This window comes from Chelmon rostratus, chromosome 1 (assembly GCF_017976325.1).
Source record: "Chelmon rostratus isolate fCheRos1 chromosome 1, fCheRos1.pri, whole genome shotgun sequence".
Lineage (NCBI taxonomy): Eukaryota > Metazoa > Chordata > Actinopteri > Chaetodontiformes > Chaetodontidae > Chelmon > Chelmon rostratus.
This window is the reverse complement of record NC_055658.1, coordinates 30,742,155-30,758,314: the sequence shown is the minus strand read 5'-3', so window position 1 is coordinate 30,758,314 and position 16,160 is coordinate 30,742,155. Positions and strand designations below refer to the sequence as shown.

The window sequence follows — 16,160 nt, the reverse complement described above, 5'->3', positions numbered from 1 at the left end:
GGCACGAGTCTGGGGTCACTAGACGTCCCTCATTCGATGGGGGGCTCTTGATTTGAAAGTAGCCCCAGATCAGTGCCTGTGCAACCTGACCGGCTCCGTTCGTCCCCTCTGTGTGTCTGCAGTCCCAGGAGGGGAGGCGGGCATCAACAGAGGGGTCACAGGGGTCACAGGGCAGGGTCAGTGGTCACAATGGACAGAGGCTACGGCACCCTGGGGTCCCGGGCCTTCGTCCCGCTGAGTCCCAGAGGAAGGGCTAGAAGGGGCCGGCCCCCGTCCCGCTCTTCCCTGTCCAGGTGAGTCCTCTCTGAGGCTCGCCGCACTTAAACCACGGAGGAGGAAACGATGACGAGAGGCGAACAGCATGAACCGACACACCTGCACTGTCTCTAACAGCACTTCACTTTCCTCTTTCCACTAATCTTCTCACTCAGAGCTGCAGCTAACAGTTTGTCAGCAGTGAATCATTTGTTTGCTCGGTTAATCGATAAATCATGAACACTTTTCTGTGCAAATGTCAGGAAATAATGAAAACTATCCACAATCAGGGAGGCGTGCGATTCGTCGGCCCTTCGATTAAGCGTTGCTCCTCTCGCTAGTCGGCACTAAAACACCAAACTCATCGTTAGTGTTTTATTAATTTACACATTTAAATTACAGAGTAATGTGAGGTTTCCATAATGCACAGCGTCACATGTATCTGAATTTCTCTTAAGTCTTATCTAAAATCAGCAGCATTTAAAATACAGTTTAGTTATTAAAGAACCTCAAATGGCTCTCATACAATGAATAATCGAAGTATGTTCAACTGTACAGATTTAATTACGGTCAATTTTCATAGTTTTCTGAGTGTTTTCTTACTTTTAGACCAGTCAACTAGCTGAAGTTTAAACCTCCATGTGTGACCTGATTAAACATGTTTAATCAAGTCAAGTCAGCAAATCAGAAATATCGCTGAATACTATGAGGCAGAATATTGTTTTTACACGGCAGATAAAGATGTTAATAATTGAAAAGTTATTTAATTGCACAGACTTGATAACTCTAATAAAGCTGCTGAATTGAGGCTCTGCAGTTCAGATGCTGCACACTGACCTGATTGGATGCAGCAGTTATGTAGTAAAGGCAGGTGTTCCAGTTACGACACATTTCCTGAGACTCAAGCGATTTAAATCTAAAAATATTCGGATACATGTTGAGGAACCCTTTAAATTAGCGTCTGATGTTGTCTGAACAGACTCTCTGTTTGTCCCTCTAAGGGGAGGTGGTGTTGGCCCCCATCAGAGGCTCGGTGCTCAGGGCCAGCCGCAGTCCTCCTCAGAGGATGAGCTCTACACCCGCATGCTCCCCCCACGCCTCCCCATCAGCCCCACAGACGCTGAGCCGCCCAGCCGCTCCGACTCCCTCAGGTCATCGCCGGAAGAGGCGAGCTCGGCCGGAAGCAGCTTCGTCGGCCTGCGGGTGGTGGCCAAGTGGTCGTCCAACGGCTACTTCTACTCAGGCCGCATCATCAAAGACGCCGGCGAGGGGAGATTCCGCCTGCGGTTCGATGACGGCTACGAGTGTGAGGTGGCGGGGAAGGACATCCTGCTGTGTGATCCCATCCCCCTGGAGACGGAGGTCACCGCTCTGCTGGAGGACGAGTACTTCAGCATAGGTGAGGAAGAAGAGGCGGAGGGTCAGGGGTTAAAACGCCCTCTGAGCTCCGTGGTGACCACAGCTATTCTGCTCGAGTATTTTTCTGTTTCTTTTGTCCACAAATATCTTCAGGATGTTCATAAGAGGAGGCAGGTGAGCTTCAGTCAGGAGTCTTGCCTCTCATCCAGACATGTTCAGGGTCTCCATCAGGACCACGGAGGGACTTCAGGCTGCTTTAAGTTCCCAGGAAGTTTGGATCAGTTTGTTCAACTTCCACCAGGATTTTCAGCTGTTTTAAATCTTCTGGGTTTTGTTTTTTTTGTGCTTCTGTCACATTTTGGCTCACTGTGGCCTCATTTTCACTGCAGTCCTGCATTTCTATGGAAACAGCACACTCGTGGCTGGAAGAACTCCAAACATGTCTTTTGTGCATTGTAATAGTTAGAATGCCATAAACCGTAGAAAAGTTTTGTTTCTTTGATCATTTATTTTGCAAAAACAAAGTGAAAACAAGTAGAATCTATATATTCAACATTTTTGTGCCTTCAAGTGTTACAACACTGGGGAAAGAATTGTGGGCTCCACAAAATGTATTGAAATATTTCCGTTTACAGTCTGCACGAACCAGCTCGTTTGCTGAATTGTTGTCAAGTTTTCCCAGTTGTGATGAGGAGAGCAGAATTTAAAGTTTTTTTTTACAGGTTCTGGTTCCTGCAAACAGATTATTTTTGGCAAATTTTGAACTGGAACATGAAGAATCAAGTGATCTTTTTTAAGGGTAGATCTGCTCATCTTTCCTGGTGGAAGTGTCGGCAGCAGAGGATCTATGGAAACACATGAGGGTCATTATATATTTAGAGCTTGTGAAATGGTGTTCACAAATAATTGCACACGCAACTGCATGTGTGAATTTGTACAAAAAAAAAAAAAAAAGGTTTGTGAATGTGTATAAAAATTTTGCAGCTCTAAAAATATTTTGTGTATGTGCAATTTAAAATTTGTGCAGGAATATTTTGAACAGTGAGGTTTCACTAAGTCTTAGAGGCGGACACACAAATGTCCCATCTGTGTATGTGACCCTGAAGTATACATGCTGCAAGCTACGAGTCAACAAGCACGAATTTTGACCCTGTTTTTATACCGAAGCTGACGAGCCAATTAGCACGTTTCCCACTGACTAGCCAATCAGAGGAAGCCAAACTGTCTAATCAGGGGGCAACCGTTTCAACAGCTCAAAATATTAATGAGCTATTTGCTTCCATAGGATTCATTCAAGGATTATCCAACAGTAGTTTCTGTTTTTAGAGTTTGTGGCTGTGATACATGTTTTCTGTAGAGAAAGCATGTCTGTCTCAGTCGTCAGTGGGTTAATCAGAGGGTCAAATCATTGAATTACCAAAAATTACTAATAAATTATTTTATTTCTTAATGGGTTGATGATATTAGCTGCGATCTGATTTTTCATACTGTTTAAGATGATGCTGTTTTGAGCTTTGACTCACAAAGTAGATCACAACACTGACAAGTTTTGACTGCAAAGAAACCTCTCAGACCACTCGGCATCATATTCAGTCTCTCTGCTGTTCATCTGCATCATTTTTATATGATTCGATCTTCTGTCTCCTGTGTGTCTGTGCAGGTGTTGTCAGGGGCCATAAGACAGAGGGGCAGGACCTGTTCTACAGCGTGGAGAAGGACGGCCAGAGGCAGTGGTACAACAGGACCGCCGTCATCCTGTCTCTGGAGCAGGGCAACAAGCTGAGGGAGCAGCACAGCCTCGGCCCCTACGAGCCCTCCACTCCTCTGGCCAAGGCCTCGGACATCAGCCTGGGTGAGACGCCGCGGACACGGGGCCTTTTTTAATGTTCGAGAGAGTCAACACAACTCGGATGTTCTGCATCTGGAGCTTTAATAGAAAAAAATGGTGTTAACATTCTTCTTAGATAACCTGGTGGAGGGGAAGAGGAGGCGCAGAGGAGCCCCCGGAGGCGAGAACACTCCCAACCGCAGCACCTCCAGCAGCCCCCGAACCCCCGGCCCCTCCGGCAAGAGGAAGCTGATGACCTCCGAGGACGACAGGACGCCGGCCAAGAGAGGCCGCAGGGGCCCGGGCGCCAGAGCCGGTACGGGGAGCGGCTCACCAAAACCATGACCACAGCTCGCTTTAAACATGTTTTTTCTTTTTCTTTTTTTTGACCTGACTACGCAGTTCAAAATGAAGCTTCTGTCATTATGATTTAGTTCATGTAGTTTTAGTTTTAAACGTGTCGTGGACTTTAACATATTTTAATGTGTGTTTTAATTAGTCGTCAGCATCTGTGACGCTTTTTAAATGGTTTTAAAACCTGCTGTTTTAACCTGTTTACATTTTAAAATCCTGCCTTCTGTCATAATTCAGTAGAATAAGTGAACAGACTCGATGAGGTGATCAGGTTTCAGGTGTTCTCGTGGAGTCAGTAATGTGTGTTTTTTGAACTGATAACTGAGACATTTGGACCTTCATGCGGCCTGTGTGTGTCCCCCCCCTCTGCTGCTGCTGAGGCTGATTTGGTAATTAACAACATGTACCAGCGTTACCTCGGTGTTGGTCCACAGGTGGAGGGAAGTTAAAGGTGTTTTTCTCTAAAGTCACGGGTGGATTTGCTTTGAATAATTTAAATACAGCCAGTGTGTTTATGTGAAGCTCCAAAGGTCGGTTCAGCCAAATCACAGAACAGAACCTTCTCACTCACTGCCCCTCTGGCTTCATGTAGCCATGCGGGTGGTGTTGGTTATATTTGTCCTGATTTTCAGCAACGGCAGCATCTTTTTCCAGAAACTGTGTCCACTCTGCATCATCCACAGGACACAGTCAGCAGCTTTAATCTCAAACCATGGGTAAACCAATCTGCAGGGACAGACTCGCAGTGATTTTGTCATTTGGGTGAACAGACCTGTTAAAGTCCCAGCTGTCATTCATCTGATTCCCACACCTGCAGTCCTCTCTGACGTGCGTTTCTGTCTGCAGGTCAGCGCGTCGGCGTGTGCAACACCTCCGGCAGCGGCACCGACCTCCCCGCCCAGGCTCGCGACGTGGCCGCCACTCACGGCCCGCTGCCCCACAACGCGTCTCTCTTCATGGGCTTCGCCTTCATGCTGACTGCCTCGTCCGAGAGCGACCGGCTGACCAACAAGCTCACCAGCGACGAAGAGGAGGGTGAGCTGAGGATGAGCAGGCACAGCAGCCGGCTTCTTTCAACGGTCGTAGTGATCATTTCCGATTGTTCTTTCGACAGATTACGTGGAGACGGGTCCATACAACAAAGCCTACACAGAGTCGCAGCTGCAGGCGGGCGGAGGCTTCATCCTGCCAGACTTCAATGAAGAACAGGTAAGCAATGGAGACAACACAACGTATTATATGTGTGCCTCCAGTATTTAATAACCAGGAATTAGTCAGGGTCATTTCAGCTGTTGCTACACATACTGTAGAACTCCAGGTCAGTTTTCCTCTGCTGATGTTTTACTCTTTAACAAATATCAAAGAGCTAAACATGCAAGAATGTGACACAATGTGATGAATCTGTCTTTTATTTCATGGATATATTTTTAGTATTTGTATGTCTGATGTCTTATATGTGTGAATTTAAATTCACTGCTGCAGTGTGTGAGTGAAGCAGGTTTGCACTCATCACGTTTCTCTCTTGTGTTTGGTTTCCTCGTCAGTGTAAAGCAGCTTACCAGAGCCTGCTCATCGCAGACCAGCACTGTCGTACACGAAAGTACTTGCTGTGTTTAGCCAGCGGCGTCCCGTGCGTGTCGCACATCTGGGTGCGAGACTGCTGCAAGGACAACAAGCTGCTCAACTACAGGAACTACCTGCTGCCTGCCGGCGTGGGGCCGGACGACGCCATAGTGGAATGGTGAGATGAAGCTCCACTTTGTTTGGGTTTGACTGGATGGATTTGGCAGTGAGTATCAAGGGTTTTTCAGCTTTCTAGGTAGTGCTGGGTTGAAAAAAAATAGATTCTCGCATTCAAAGATCGATTTTTTTTTTATACATTTACATATTTTTTTTTTTCCTGGGTGAACTTTAACCCCACCAGTGACATGACCATTGACTGTATAAATACGGGCGTGAAGATACTTCTCATAAGAACATGGCGTCGGGCGGTAGCAGCGAAGTTAGCCGAGCTCCAGATTTGAAAAGACCAAACTCGCTTAAAGCGGATATCTGGAACTATTTCCTTTTAGAAATGTTGAGGCAAAAAAGGAACTTGACAGGAGCAAAGCAATTTGCAAGATATGCTAGATGGAGATAAAATTTTGGGAACCACTTGCAGCGACATCACCAAGACATCATGTCCATGGTCTGTCAACATTCTGGGAGGGGGATTGGTCCTTGCCAGTTTCACTCTTATAACCATCATTAACTGCCAATACTTCATTAATTTGCTGCCAAATGTCAACATAAAACTATTATTAATATGTTGCACAACTAGACAATCAGGAAACAGCTCAAAAAACGGTTTTAATAACACTAACCCGAATTGATTCTGAATCTCAAGAATCGGAATCGAATTGATTCTTGAGATTTGAATCGATACCCAGCCCTAATTCTAGGTCATTGTCTCATTCAGGCACTGAAATTAAATGGCAGACAGTAAGAATCGTGCACTGTAAAGTAAACTGGAAGTGATTTTGGACACAGGTAGCAGGTGTGGCCGACAGGAGGGAGTTATGTTTAAACAAAGACCAGCAGCTGTTTTCTCTCCCATCAGGCATCCTCGCAGCAGCCCGTTCAAGGCTCTGCGGGTCCTCCTGGTGTTTGAGAAGCCAGAGGAGCTTTGGGCACAGCTGATCACGATGGGCGGAGGTTCCTCTGTGCGACAGTTCCAGGCGGAGAAGGACAGTTCAGGTACTGACTCCACCACGTGACATCCAAGTAATGAGCGCTGTGAGAAGTATTGACAGTTTGTCCTTTCCTCCGTCTGCAGACATTCCTGCTGGCAAGTATGACGTTGTGGTGACAGACCATGCCTGTCCACCATTGGTAGAGAAAAATATGACATCACAGGAAGTCCCGCTGGTGTCTCCCGAGTGGCTCATCCAGAGTGTCATCCTTGGGCAGTACCTGGGTTTCCATAGCAAGCCTCAATATCGCCATGACTACTCCTCATAATCTGAGTCCACAAGTGCAAAATGCCTTCGACCACGTTAAATGTTCAGCATTAGTCCTGTCGCATGCCTCTGCTGTATATAACTTTATCCTGTCTGTTTTTATGGGATAATAAACTGTGACCCTTGTTTCATTTTAACAGATTTCAGTTTATTTTCTCTACAGAAGATGGTACATACGAGGTTTTAATATTTACAGTTTATACAAGGACAATGAGCTACAACCAAGGGTCAGATTACCCACCGCACACAACCTTTTCCCCTCTGAATTCTAGCTGTCTGTCACCTTGCTGATGGTGTCCGGGGTCTGTGCTGAGCTGTCTGAGACTTCTGCCTCCAACAGTTAAAAATTCAACAGCAGCTTTGCAGAAACACCGTCCTGGGTAATGTTTCATAAGCAGGTTTACCAGTTATACCAGGGAATTGTTATAAAGCAGGTCTAAATAAGTTTGACCTACAGTGAAGTCACCATGGAAACAGGTTACAGACTACTTAAATGTCAATTCTGTTATTTAGCAAAAAGACTGGAACCAGCTAGCCTGGCTGCAGCCGTGATGCGTTCACCTGACAGAGTTTAACAGACAGATGTGACAGTGGTGTCATTCTACATCTAACTCTCAACACAAAATGTCAAACCATTCCTTTCATTAAATACATAAACAGTTCTTAAGCCAGGTTTGAATTAGTCTGACCCCAAAAATCCCACCAAAAATTCTCTGCATGGCAAGACCCCTCTAGAGGTGAACGAGGAAAACGACTGTACGATTTGGGTGAACTGACCCTTTAAAGATAATTTTAACAGGCACGTTACACTAACAGCACAGAGAAGACTGACAGGTGTTTCATCTGTTCAGTGTGAGTTTAGCAGAAACAGGTGTATCTCCAAATCTTCATCCTCAGCACACTTACACACTGAAATGAAAGAAAATTAAAATTTTGGATTAACCGCTGCACCTCTGTTTCATTAGTACTTTCTAATTATTGTGTCTTGAGCGTCGGGTGTCGTGAATTTTCTGCACCTGAACGTTTTACCTGATGAGATTCATTCTTAAGCTAAGAAGCTAACAGGTGATGTTGGCCTACCTGCCCAGGGTGCCTCCAGCCTGCGTGTAGTATTTGTTGTAGTCCAGTCGTAGTAACAGCTGAGCCAGATCAGAGTTGATCTGATGGTTCCTCACACTCGAAAGGATTTTAAACAGTAAGGACGACTGCCGCCTAAAGCCCTGAAATTTAAACGTGGTACTGTTACAAAACAATTCTTTACATTCGTCGGACGAGTCGGAGCTCAGTGGCCGTACCTTGACGAGGAGATCCAGCTGAGCAGTCCCCCGCTCGTCCAGCGACGCCACGCTCTGACTGACCAGCGAGCAGAAGTTGTGACACAGCTCGAGGATCTCGTTCAGACAGTGGAACACCTGAGGACAGAAGCGTTTACTGAGCAACCAGCCCGTGATGTTCACACATCATCTGAGCTGAGTTATTCGTACCGGCTTCAGGAGGATGAAGGACTGTGCGAGCAGGTTGCTGAGGAAGTGGTCGTGGGCCAGTCGGATGCTCTCGAAGTCTCTGGTGGAGTTGATCTGCTGAAGCAGCTGCGAGAACTGTGACTCCAGCACATCCACCTGGAGACAAACGACAGGGGAACACCTCAGCTATCACACTGCTGCAACCGCAAACTGCACATTAATCTCTGTGAGTAAAGCCAAATCAGGGCCAGATGCATAAAAAAAATGACATACACACAAAGACATATATGCATACACACTCTTTTCATGTGATTTTAAAAAAGCTTAAGAATCGTTAGCCTGATTTCTACTTTCAAGTTTAGCCTAAAGTAGCCTAAGTATTTGTATGAGCGTAATTAACCCTCAAATCTGTCCATGGAAACAACAAAGAAGCAGAATTTCACTGATCGTCTTTGTCACATTAAGGACTTTAATAACAGCCGAGCCGTCATCTTTCACACAGACACCTAAAGCTGTGTCTGCTTGTTGAACCCACACTGTCAGTAATTAATCACATGTGCCTGTAAACCATCATCTGCAGTGATATCACCATCATCATCATCATCAAACTCAAAGAGAAAAACAAACGGGAAAACAAAATCATATCAACCATGTAATTATGTCAAAGTTTAGAAATCTTTGGTAACAGAAGTGTTTAGACTTCAACAACTGAATCTGATAATCTTTCATTATTATTCTGTCTCTCACTTATACGTGCACATCATGTACACGTCTGGCCCTGGTGCCTCTTTCACTGTATCGTTACCTGCAAGTAATACTGCAGGTTGTCGATCAGGAAGGCCATGTGGTTGCGTAGCCTCCACTTCACAGCATCTGTCTGGCTGGACTTGAGGTGTTTCCTCTGCATCTGTAGAGCCCAGCAGTGCTGCAGCTGCGACTGCACCCGCCGCACGCTCAGCAGGTACCTGAACACAACGTTGTACCTGAGCGCGGAGAAGAGGAGACAGGAGGAGGTGACGCTCGCCGGCTGCACTTAGCACACCAATGAATAAATGTTTCAATAAAGAGCCGAGCGAGTACAAACTTCTCCAAGACGGCAGGAGTGAAGAGGATGTGCAGCGGCCACTGAACCTTGTAGGTGAGACCCAGAGCCGCCCAGCCTGTGGGAGGGACCTCACGAGGGGAGGAGTCTTGTGGAGGAGTGGATCCATCTCTGGGGCCCGTCGCCTCTGAAAAAACAGCCATAGAGTAACAAGCAGAGTCGGTCAGAGGTAGAAGGGAGAGCGCAGACCTCCAAAGCCAACAGTCCACTCTGCTATGAATCTACAAATACAACCACCACATGTCTGGATATAACTATTAGAAATCTGTCAAAATGTGGTCGTGCCAAGCTGAAGCCTCAACATCTCAGCTGTGCATTCATTCCACAGTGGAAATATTTCACATTGTTGGCATACGTTCCTGAATAGGGCTGGGTATCGATTCAGATTTCAAGAATCGATTCGATTCCGATTCTTGAGATTCAGAATCGATTCGATTCTGTGGTCAGGGGGCGTGGCCGAAGTAACAGCGGTAAAAGTGTAAAGGGCATTCCGCTCTCTGCGTGCCGTCATCCTTTTACTGGCGCGTGCTGTCAGCTGTCAACCTGAATAATAAAATGACTGTTTCACTGAACAAAAACTGAAAAACTTTGAATATGTGCTAAATAATAGGCAATTAAAATATTAATCAAACGTGGTTAATGTGATTTCTGCTCCTGAACCTGAATCTGCACATCAGCGCTGTGCGCCGTCACCTGCATCTTTACGCAGGATAAGCTGTCATCTGAGAGCGCGCGCGGTGTTTGTTCCAAACGAACGAACTAAAATAAACTAAAACATTTTAAATGAATGCTCAATTATTTTCAGGAGCCGCGGGTTGCCGACCCCTGATCTAGTGGATGCGTAACGCAACCCCAGACACCACAGTACGGTAGTTTCTTTTTATGCGCCCTATATATGAAAAAAGTTATAAAATAGACCATTCAATGAAGGTGCGCGTTATAATCCGGTGCGCCTTATAGTGCGGAAAGTACGTATATAAACGTATAAAAAATCGATCTTTGGACGCGAGAATCGATTTTTTAAAAATAAAATGAGAATCGATTTAAAATCGGCGGATCGATTTTTTCAACCCAGCACTATTCCTGAAAACTGTTTGCTGTTGTGTGTCCCATGAAAGCACTGTCCTCAAGCGCTCCATAACAACTGTTCTCTGGATGAGGTTTGAGTAGCAACATGTGACAGCTGCTCCTGAGGATCACTGGTTCCTGTGCGTTGTAATGCAGAGTCTTTGAATTTCTACTGCTGGCTCTTTTTGTCACTGCTGAACCTTCATACCAGCTACTGGATTTTAAAATGTATGGCATTTATTCCACTGCTGCTCACCTTGCAATGTAAGCAAAACAGAAAAAAATAATTTGTGAATCTGCTCCGCTCCAAAATTCACTGGATTATTCCTTGGTCCATGCTACACTCTTCCACCAAGGGCCAGTAGTTCATCTGTAATCACTGCCTGAAGGCTTTGGATTGATCCTGTAGTGGCTGGTGACTGATCTGAAGCATTTGATTTAAAGCAAACTGATCTCATGTGAGCATATTTTTTAAAACTGATCAATAGTCTAGTCCATAAACTGCCATTCACAGTTTCATCTCCACATTGTGTGTTTTGTCAGACAAACAGTCCAAAACAAAAACAAAATGACAGATATCTGAAATTACAAAGACACAGCAGAAAAAAGCAGCAAATCCTCAAATTTAAGAGGCTGAAGATAACTGCTTCAGAATGAGCTTAGTGAAACAAATCTGCCTCTGATCGCCTGCAGTGAGACTGCTTGTGTTACTGTGAAGAGCTGCTCTATTAACTGTAACTGTTCACAGGTACATCATTAAACCACTGGATGGCGCTAAAGACCAAATGAAGGAGAGCATCATCTCAATGTAAACAGGTTCCTATTTGAACTCCCATCCACCACATGGTTTCCTCCTTCAGTCTCCTCACTGATGAACAGTAACTCCGGCCTGCAGCTCACCTTTGCTGTCTTTGCCCTGGTAGTCGACTGTCAGGTGCAGCAGAGGCAGCAGGTTGTCGTCGTCCAGGAGCACCTTATGAGCCGCCTGCTGAAAAGCCACGTTTACATCTGTGGAACAGAAAACATGCGACATTAAAATACACAGAGGTCTTGAGTCCTGAATGCAAACACATTTTATGAAATAAAAACTTCTGCAGCTGTGATGCAGGCCGCCTATCTGCTGCTGTACAATAACCCCAATCTGGATGCGCCACACTTGCTCCGTGGAGACAAAAGTTTCTTGCTCATAGTGGAGAATGTGTCCTAAAGCTCCCTGCTGATGGCCAAAGACGGTCCATAATGAAACATTAAAGAGCGTCTACACTCAGGCTAAATATCCTGCTTGTGCTGCCAGCTGGTCATTGCTGCTTGCTTGGTTCCACAACTTGTGCCGTGCAGCTCTTCATACTGTGATATAGTACAAAAATATTATATGGAAATATGTAATATTGAATCTGTGGTCGAGATCAAACAACCACCACCATTACCTCATTTTCACCTGACAAAACATGTGAGCAAGCGAGAATTAAATTATTTTTAGGTTTCATTCACAGGACCTTGCGACGCAGCTGGATCTCTCCAGGCTTCCAGATGAGGCCGACCCACACTCGTTTCAGACCAATCATTGTTCTTTTAAGAACAGTTGCCAGGTGTTTCCGGTGGGAATGCTCACACAGCTACTCAAACATTCTGTAAGTCCTAAACAATGAACCTGGGAGAAACTTCGAAGACCTCCGTCAGGTTTAGACATTGAAGCTTACCGTGCTCAGTGACGGCTGTCGGAGGCGTCTTCAACATGTGCTGCGCGAGGTCAATAAAAACCTGGTAGAGCTCGCCGCGACCCAGCAAGTAGAAGTCTTTAATAATCTGGAAGAAAATAACAATGTTAACACTTTTCATTCTGCGCATATTTATGATCCAGAATCAGAATGAATACAAACCTTGAGCTGCTCGAGCAGGTCTGACTCCTCCACCATCAACGTCCAGAGATGCTGCCGGTCAGAAAGATTGTGACCTTGTCATTCAGTCACACTGAGCTCACACTGAAGGTTATTTAGATAAAAGTTGAAAACAATGCACTAAAACATGAGTTCACCTCTGCCACTGTGCTCCTGATGCGATCAATCAAATTTTCAAAATCCACCAAGCTGAAAAGAGGTTGCTGTTTGAGTCTGTGCAGCTCTGCAGCGAACATGTCCTCCTGGTGCTTCAGTATGGAGCCTGAAACCAACATACAATAATGTGGCGGATTCTCTAACTGACATTAAGACAAAAGTACGCGAGCACAAAACTTCACTACCAGCTCTAGATGGGCTGTGGTTGTGGTTTTCAAACATCTGGACAGACTCTCCAACGAAGAGGATCTTCTCAGCCACTCTGATGGGAATGTAAGAGGGCAGCATCTCTGTTCGCAGGGAGAACTGCTGCAGGGACGGAGCCAACATGTTCTCCTCCTCGATCAGCCTCTGCACCACAACACAGCAACACATAATGAAGCCTCCTGAAAACACGAGCAGCGAACTCCTGCCCGGTGTTGGATTAGTGTCTGACTGAAGTTCTCACCAGGTCCTGTAGCTCTCTGAGCTGTTTCCCGCTCAGGCCTCCCAGCCCCAGGTCCTCCTCCTCCTCCTCCTGGTTGGCAGCAGCTCCTCCTGCGCTGGGCCCCTGCTTCACAAAAAACTCCTCGCTTTGGTCCAGCAGCAATCCGTGCAGCATCCAAGCTGCAAGCTGCTTGTACATCACACCGTGGCACACAGCAAGAATCCTGCAGAATGCATTCAAAAACACACACAAGAAAATGTTCTTACTGCGACAAATCAAATGTGGTAAATCACAATAAGGCAGCACAGAGGAGTTTATGACATGCACTGACAAGAAGCAGGAATCCAATCATACACTTTGTTTAACCTTTGGTCCAGTTATACCCAGAAACCCTTCCCACACTTGGAGTGGACCTCCAACAGAAGAATTATGAAATGTCAATTAATATCATCAGATCCGACACCAGAATGGAAACTATGTATAAAAATACATAAAACACACATGAAAACTATAAAACATATACCATCCAGTCGTAAAAAGCCATTAACTGCCAGACTGCAGGTTTATTCTAAAACATCTGCAGCGATGGAAAGACAAATCTATGCTTCATGGTAACAAATCAAATATTATTACCAAATATCTATGGAAACAGGGTTTCTTTGAAGGGTCTCTCAATCAATTACATGTCACAAGAGAACATGTTACAGTACTGCTACATGGAGTGTAAAGCCCAACAATGTAAACATATGTCTGAATCTTGGTCTTGAAGGTCGCTGCAAAGTGTGCTGACTTACTTTTCTAAGGCCATGCGTACAGGAGGAAGCCCCCCACAGCTGTGCTTGTACACCGTCTCCAAGATCTGACAGCCGTGGATCTACAGCCGCACACACAAGACAAGTGTACATAACTGTCAGTTCTGCTCCCCAGCTGTTACTCCAGATTAGTAGATCCAGTTTTCTAGACGTTTTCTTCGAGGATGGCCACAGTGCTGCCTCAGCGTTTTCATGTTTTGATCAGTCTTTTTGTTTAATTTGTTTCCATTAAATGTACTGAAATAAATAAACTGTGAATCAGTGTGTGTTTCTGTCCACTGCCTTCATGCAAATAAAGAGCCATAATTAATCAAGCAACAGTAACTGACCCCTCACGGCATGTCGCTGCTGCTTTCCACCTGCGAAGAAATGTGTTTTTCTTCTGTTTTTAACAAATGAACTTGGACTCTTGATCCACTGGCATAGTATCTTCTTGTGTTTATAATCAGTTGCTGTGGTGATTGAAGGGGGATAATGTGCAAAAACAGCTGGTTTGCACTTCAATGAGAGACGCTGCAGTTACAGACGACCCCGCCATCTGTGTTGAAGCCTGTCATAATGTTTTTCAGTTGTACAATTTCTCCTTTCCTAATCATTTGCAACATCGGCAGCACTGTGCCCCACCCTGAACTTACACTTCCTGGTGACCTCCTTCATAAGCAGCTCTTACCTTCTGTGATTTTATAGTCTCCACCACCACCATCACAGAAGGAAACAGCAACTGGAACTTAACAAAGAACGAGAGCAGTGTTAGACAGACAGAAATGTTTACAATGAAGAAAGACTCTCCATTGTGAGTGTCTTTAGTATATTCTAAATGAGAAATATTAAAATGATCTCTTAAGAAGTTTCATTAATGCTTTACCTGATCAAGCTTATAGTTCACGTGAGAGATTGTCAGATGTGGATCTCCAAGGAACTGAAACATACACAAAACTTAAATGAGCATTCTTTTACATGCTTCTCCATCTATTCTTGTTGGTGGAATCATGATTTTACCTCTTGTTCAAGGTCCAGCAGGGCCTGTCGGTACGGCTGCAGCATGGAGTCCAGACCTGTGCAGAAGGCCCGCAAGTAGATTCCATGAAGACCCGTCTGGTTGGGCTGGTTCGTGTGATGTTCCTAAAGAACAAATTGTTAATAAAAATGTATTCAATTTAGAACAGAGTAATCCTGTCTTAAGTAGGTATGGATACAGTACTTTTTAACAAGCCGAACATCTGTATGTGTGTCTAAAACAACACAACAGATGCAGCCAAATATCAAATGTGGATCTTTAAGTTGTCATTTTAGAGTTGACATTTTTACAAAATATGTAAAAGTTGGACTTCACTCACTTGTTGGTGCACATGGCCAGTGTGCTGTTCTATGAACTCTGTGAAACGTATGTAATCTGAGCCCAGTTTAGAGAGCCGGTTGAGGACACTGGTCTCACTGGGGTGAAGGAAGGGCAGGTCCTGGGACACCTGTGGGTGAAAGTGGTTCATGTTTGAAAACTGTGTGCCTCCAGTTCACAAAGGTTACTGTAGTGCACAAGCCAAAATGCTTTCTTTCCACTGCCTATAGACTAGTCAAGGGTAGAATGCCAGTGTTACACCCACTGTACAGGACAGGCCTACACTTAAAATCAACTGGCGTACCTTGCTGTGAATCAACACATAAACAGTCCTGTTCTTAGCTATTGCGCAGGATTGTAGCCCATCCTTGCATGTTGTTAAGGTGGTATCTCTGCTAAAGTGAGGGAAGAGGCTTTTGAAAGTTCACTAAAGAAATGCCTGAGTTATGTTTTGCTTATGATGCAGTCACCTCACTTTCAGGGTGAAGTTTGCATGTTCCGCCGGCTTCAACCCCTGGTTAGGTGAACTGGAGACACTACATTGCTTACACAGGACCTTGCATAAGTATTCACCCCTTTTAAACCTCTCCACAACCACAAATTGAAAATGATTTTATTGGGGTTATATGCATACATTTATGTGTTAAGAAGATTCTTTGAGAGGCAGATGCATTGAAAAGGCATTTTTTAGCCTGGGACTGTGTACATGCTGTCTGTATAATATGTAGCTTCGTATGGGAAACAGCAAATACGGTAAACCAATTTATGTTAACACAAACAGTATAACTAACGGTATAGTGCCGACACAGTCAATGATATAATTTAAATATGCCGGCCCTTCAAGAAAGCATGTTTTAAAAAGAAGAACAAAACGTCCTAGCTAACATTTCAACGCTAAATCACAAGCGTTGTTTCGCCAGACAGCTGCACCGTGTCTGTTTTACCTGCAAACCTGTTCGTTTGTTCCATGTGAAGATCGTCCCCGGGTATCCACTCAACGCCAACAACAGCTCATGAATCATGCTGATTTAACTTAACTTGATTAAAATTGGAAATGCAGCCGTGAATTTCCCATTCAACTCCCAAAACAAACTGCCGCCTGA

At 44.9% G+C, this 16,160-nt stretch overlaps 2 protein-coding genes across 4 annotated transcripts in view; one reads left to right on the top strand and one right to left on the bottom strand.

The window, feature by feature from the left end:
* Positions 1–6,932, top strand: part of tp53bp1 (tumor protein p53 binding protein, 1) — a 20,872-nt gene extending 13,940 nt beyond the window's left edge. For all 3 annotated transcript variants that reach the window (XM_041936231.1, XM_041936239.1, XM_041936224.1), the window contains 8 exons: positions 1,257–1,654; positions 3,275–3,466; positions 3,579–3,758; positions 4,643–4,831; positions 4,911–5,005; positions 5,341–5,537; positions 6,396–6,532; positions 6,612–6,932. In XM_041936231.1, coding sequence (XP_041792165.1) covers positions 1,257–1,654; positions 3,275–3,466; positions 3,579–3,758; positions 4,643–4,831; positions 4,911–5,005; positions 5,341–5,537; positions 6,396–6,532; positions 6,612–6,796 — 1,573 coding nt within the window. In that variant the 3' untranslated portion in view covers positions 6,797–6,932. The remainder of the gene's footprint in view (positions 1–1,256; positions 1,655–3,274; positions 3,467–3,578; positions 3,759–4,642; positions 4,832–4,910; positions 5,006–5,340; positions 5,538–6,395; positions 6,533–6,611) is intronic.
* tubgcp4 (tubulin, gamma complex associated protein 4) lies at positions 6,898–16,160 on the bottom strand. The gene is made up of 18 exons (XM_041936253.1): positions 16,002–16,160; positions 15,059–15,187; positions 14,721–14,843; positions 14,587–14,640; positions 14,392–14,448; positions 13,704–13,783; positions 12,931–13,132; positions 12,668–12,833; positions 12,464–12,588; positions 12,309–12,359; positions 12,129–12,234; positions 11,329–11,436; positions 9,343–9,487; positions 9,064–9,241; positions 8,280–8,414; positions 8,091–8,207; positions 7,876–8,015; positions 6,898–7,704 (listed from the first exon to the last, which is right to left on the bottom strand). Exons 1-18 carry the CDS (start codon positions 16,077–16,079, stop codon positions 7,698–7,700), a joined length of 2,001 nt encoding a protein of 666 aa, XP_041792187.1. The 5' UTR covers positions 16,080–16,160; the 3' UTR covers positions 6,898–7,697.

Excerpts from the sequence above, each read along its gene's own strand:
- tubgcp4 (XM_041936253.1), bottom strand. The coding sequence starts at position 16,079 with ATGATTCATGAGCTGTTGTTGGCGTTGAGTGGATACCCGGGGACGATC. Across the intron at positions 15,188-16,001 it reads ACAAACGAACAGGTTTGCAG|GTGTCCCAGGACCTGCCCTT; the intron begins GTAAAACAGACA and ends TTTCACCCACAG. Across the intron at positions 14,844-15,058 it reads CTGGCCATGTGCACCAACAA|GAACATCACACGAACCAGCC; the intron begins GTGAGTGAAGTC and ends TTTGTTCTTTAG.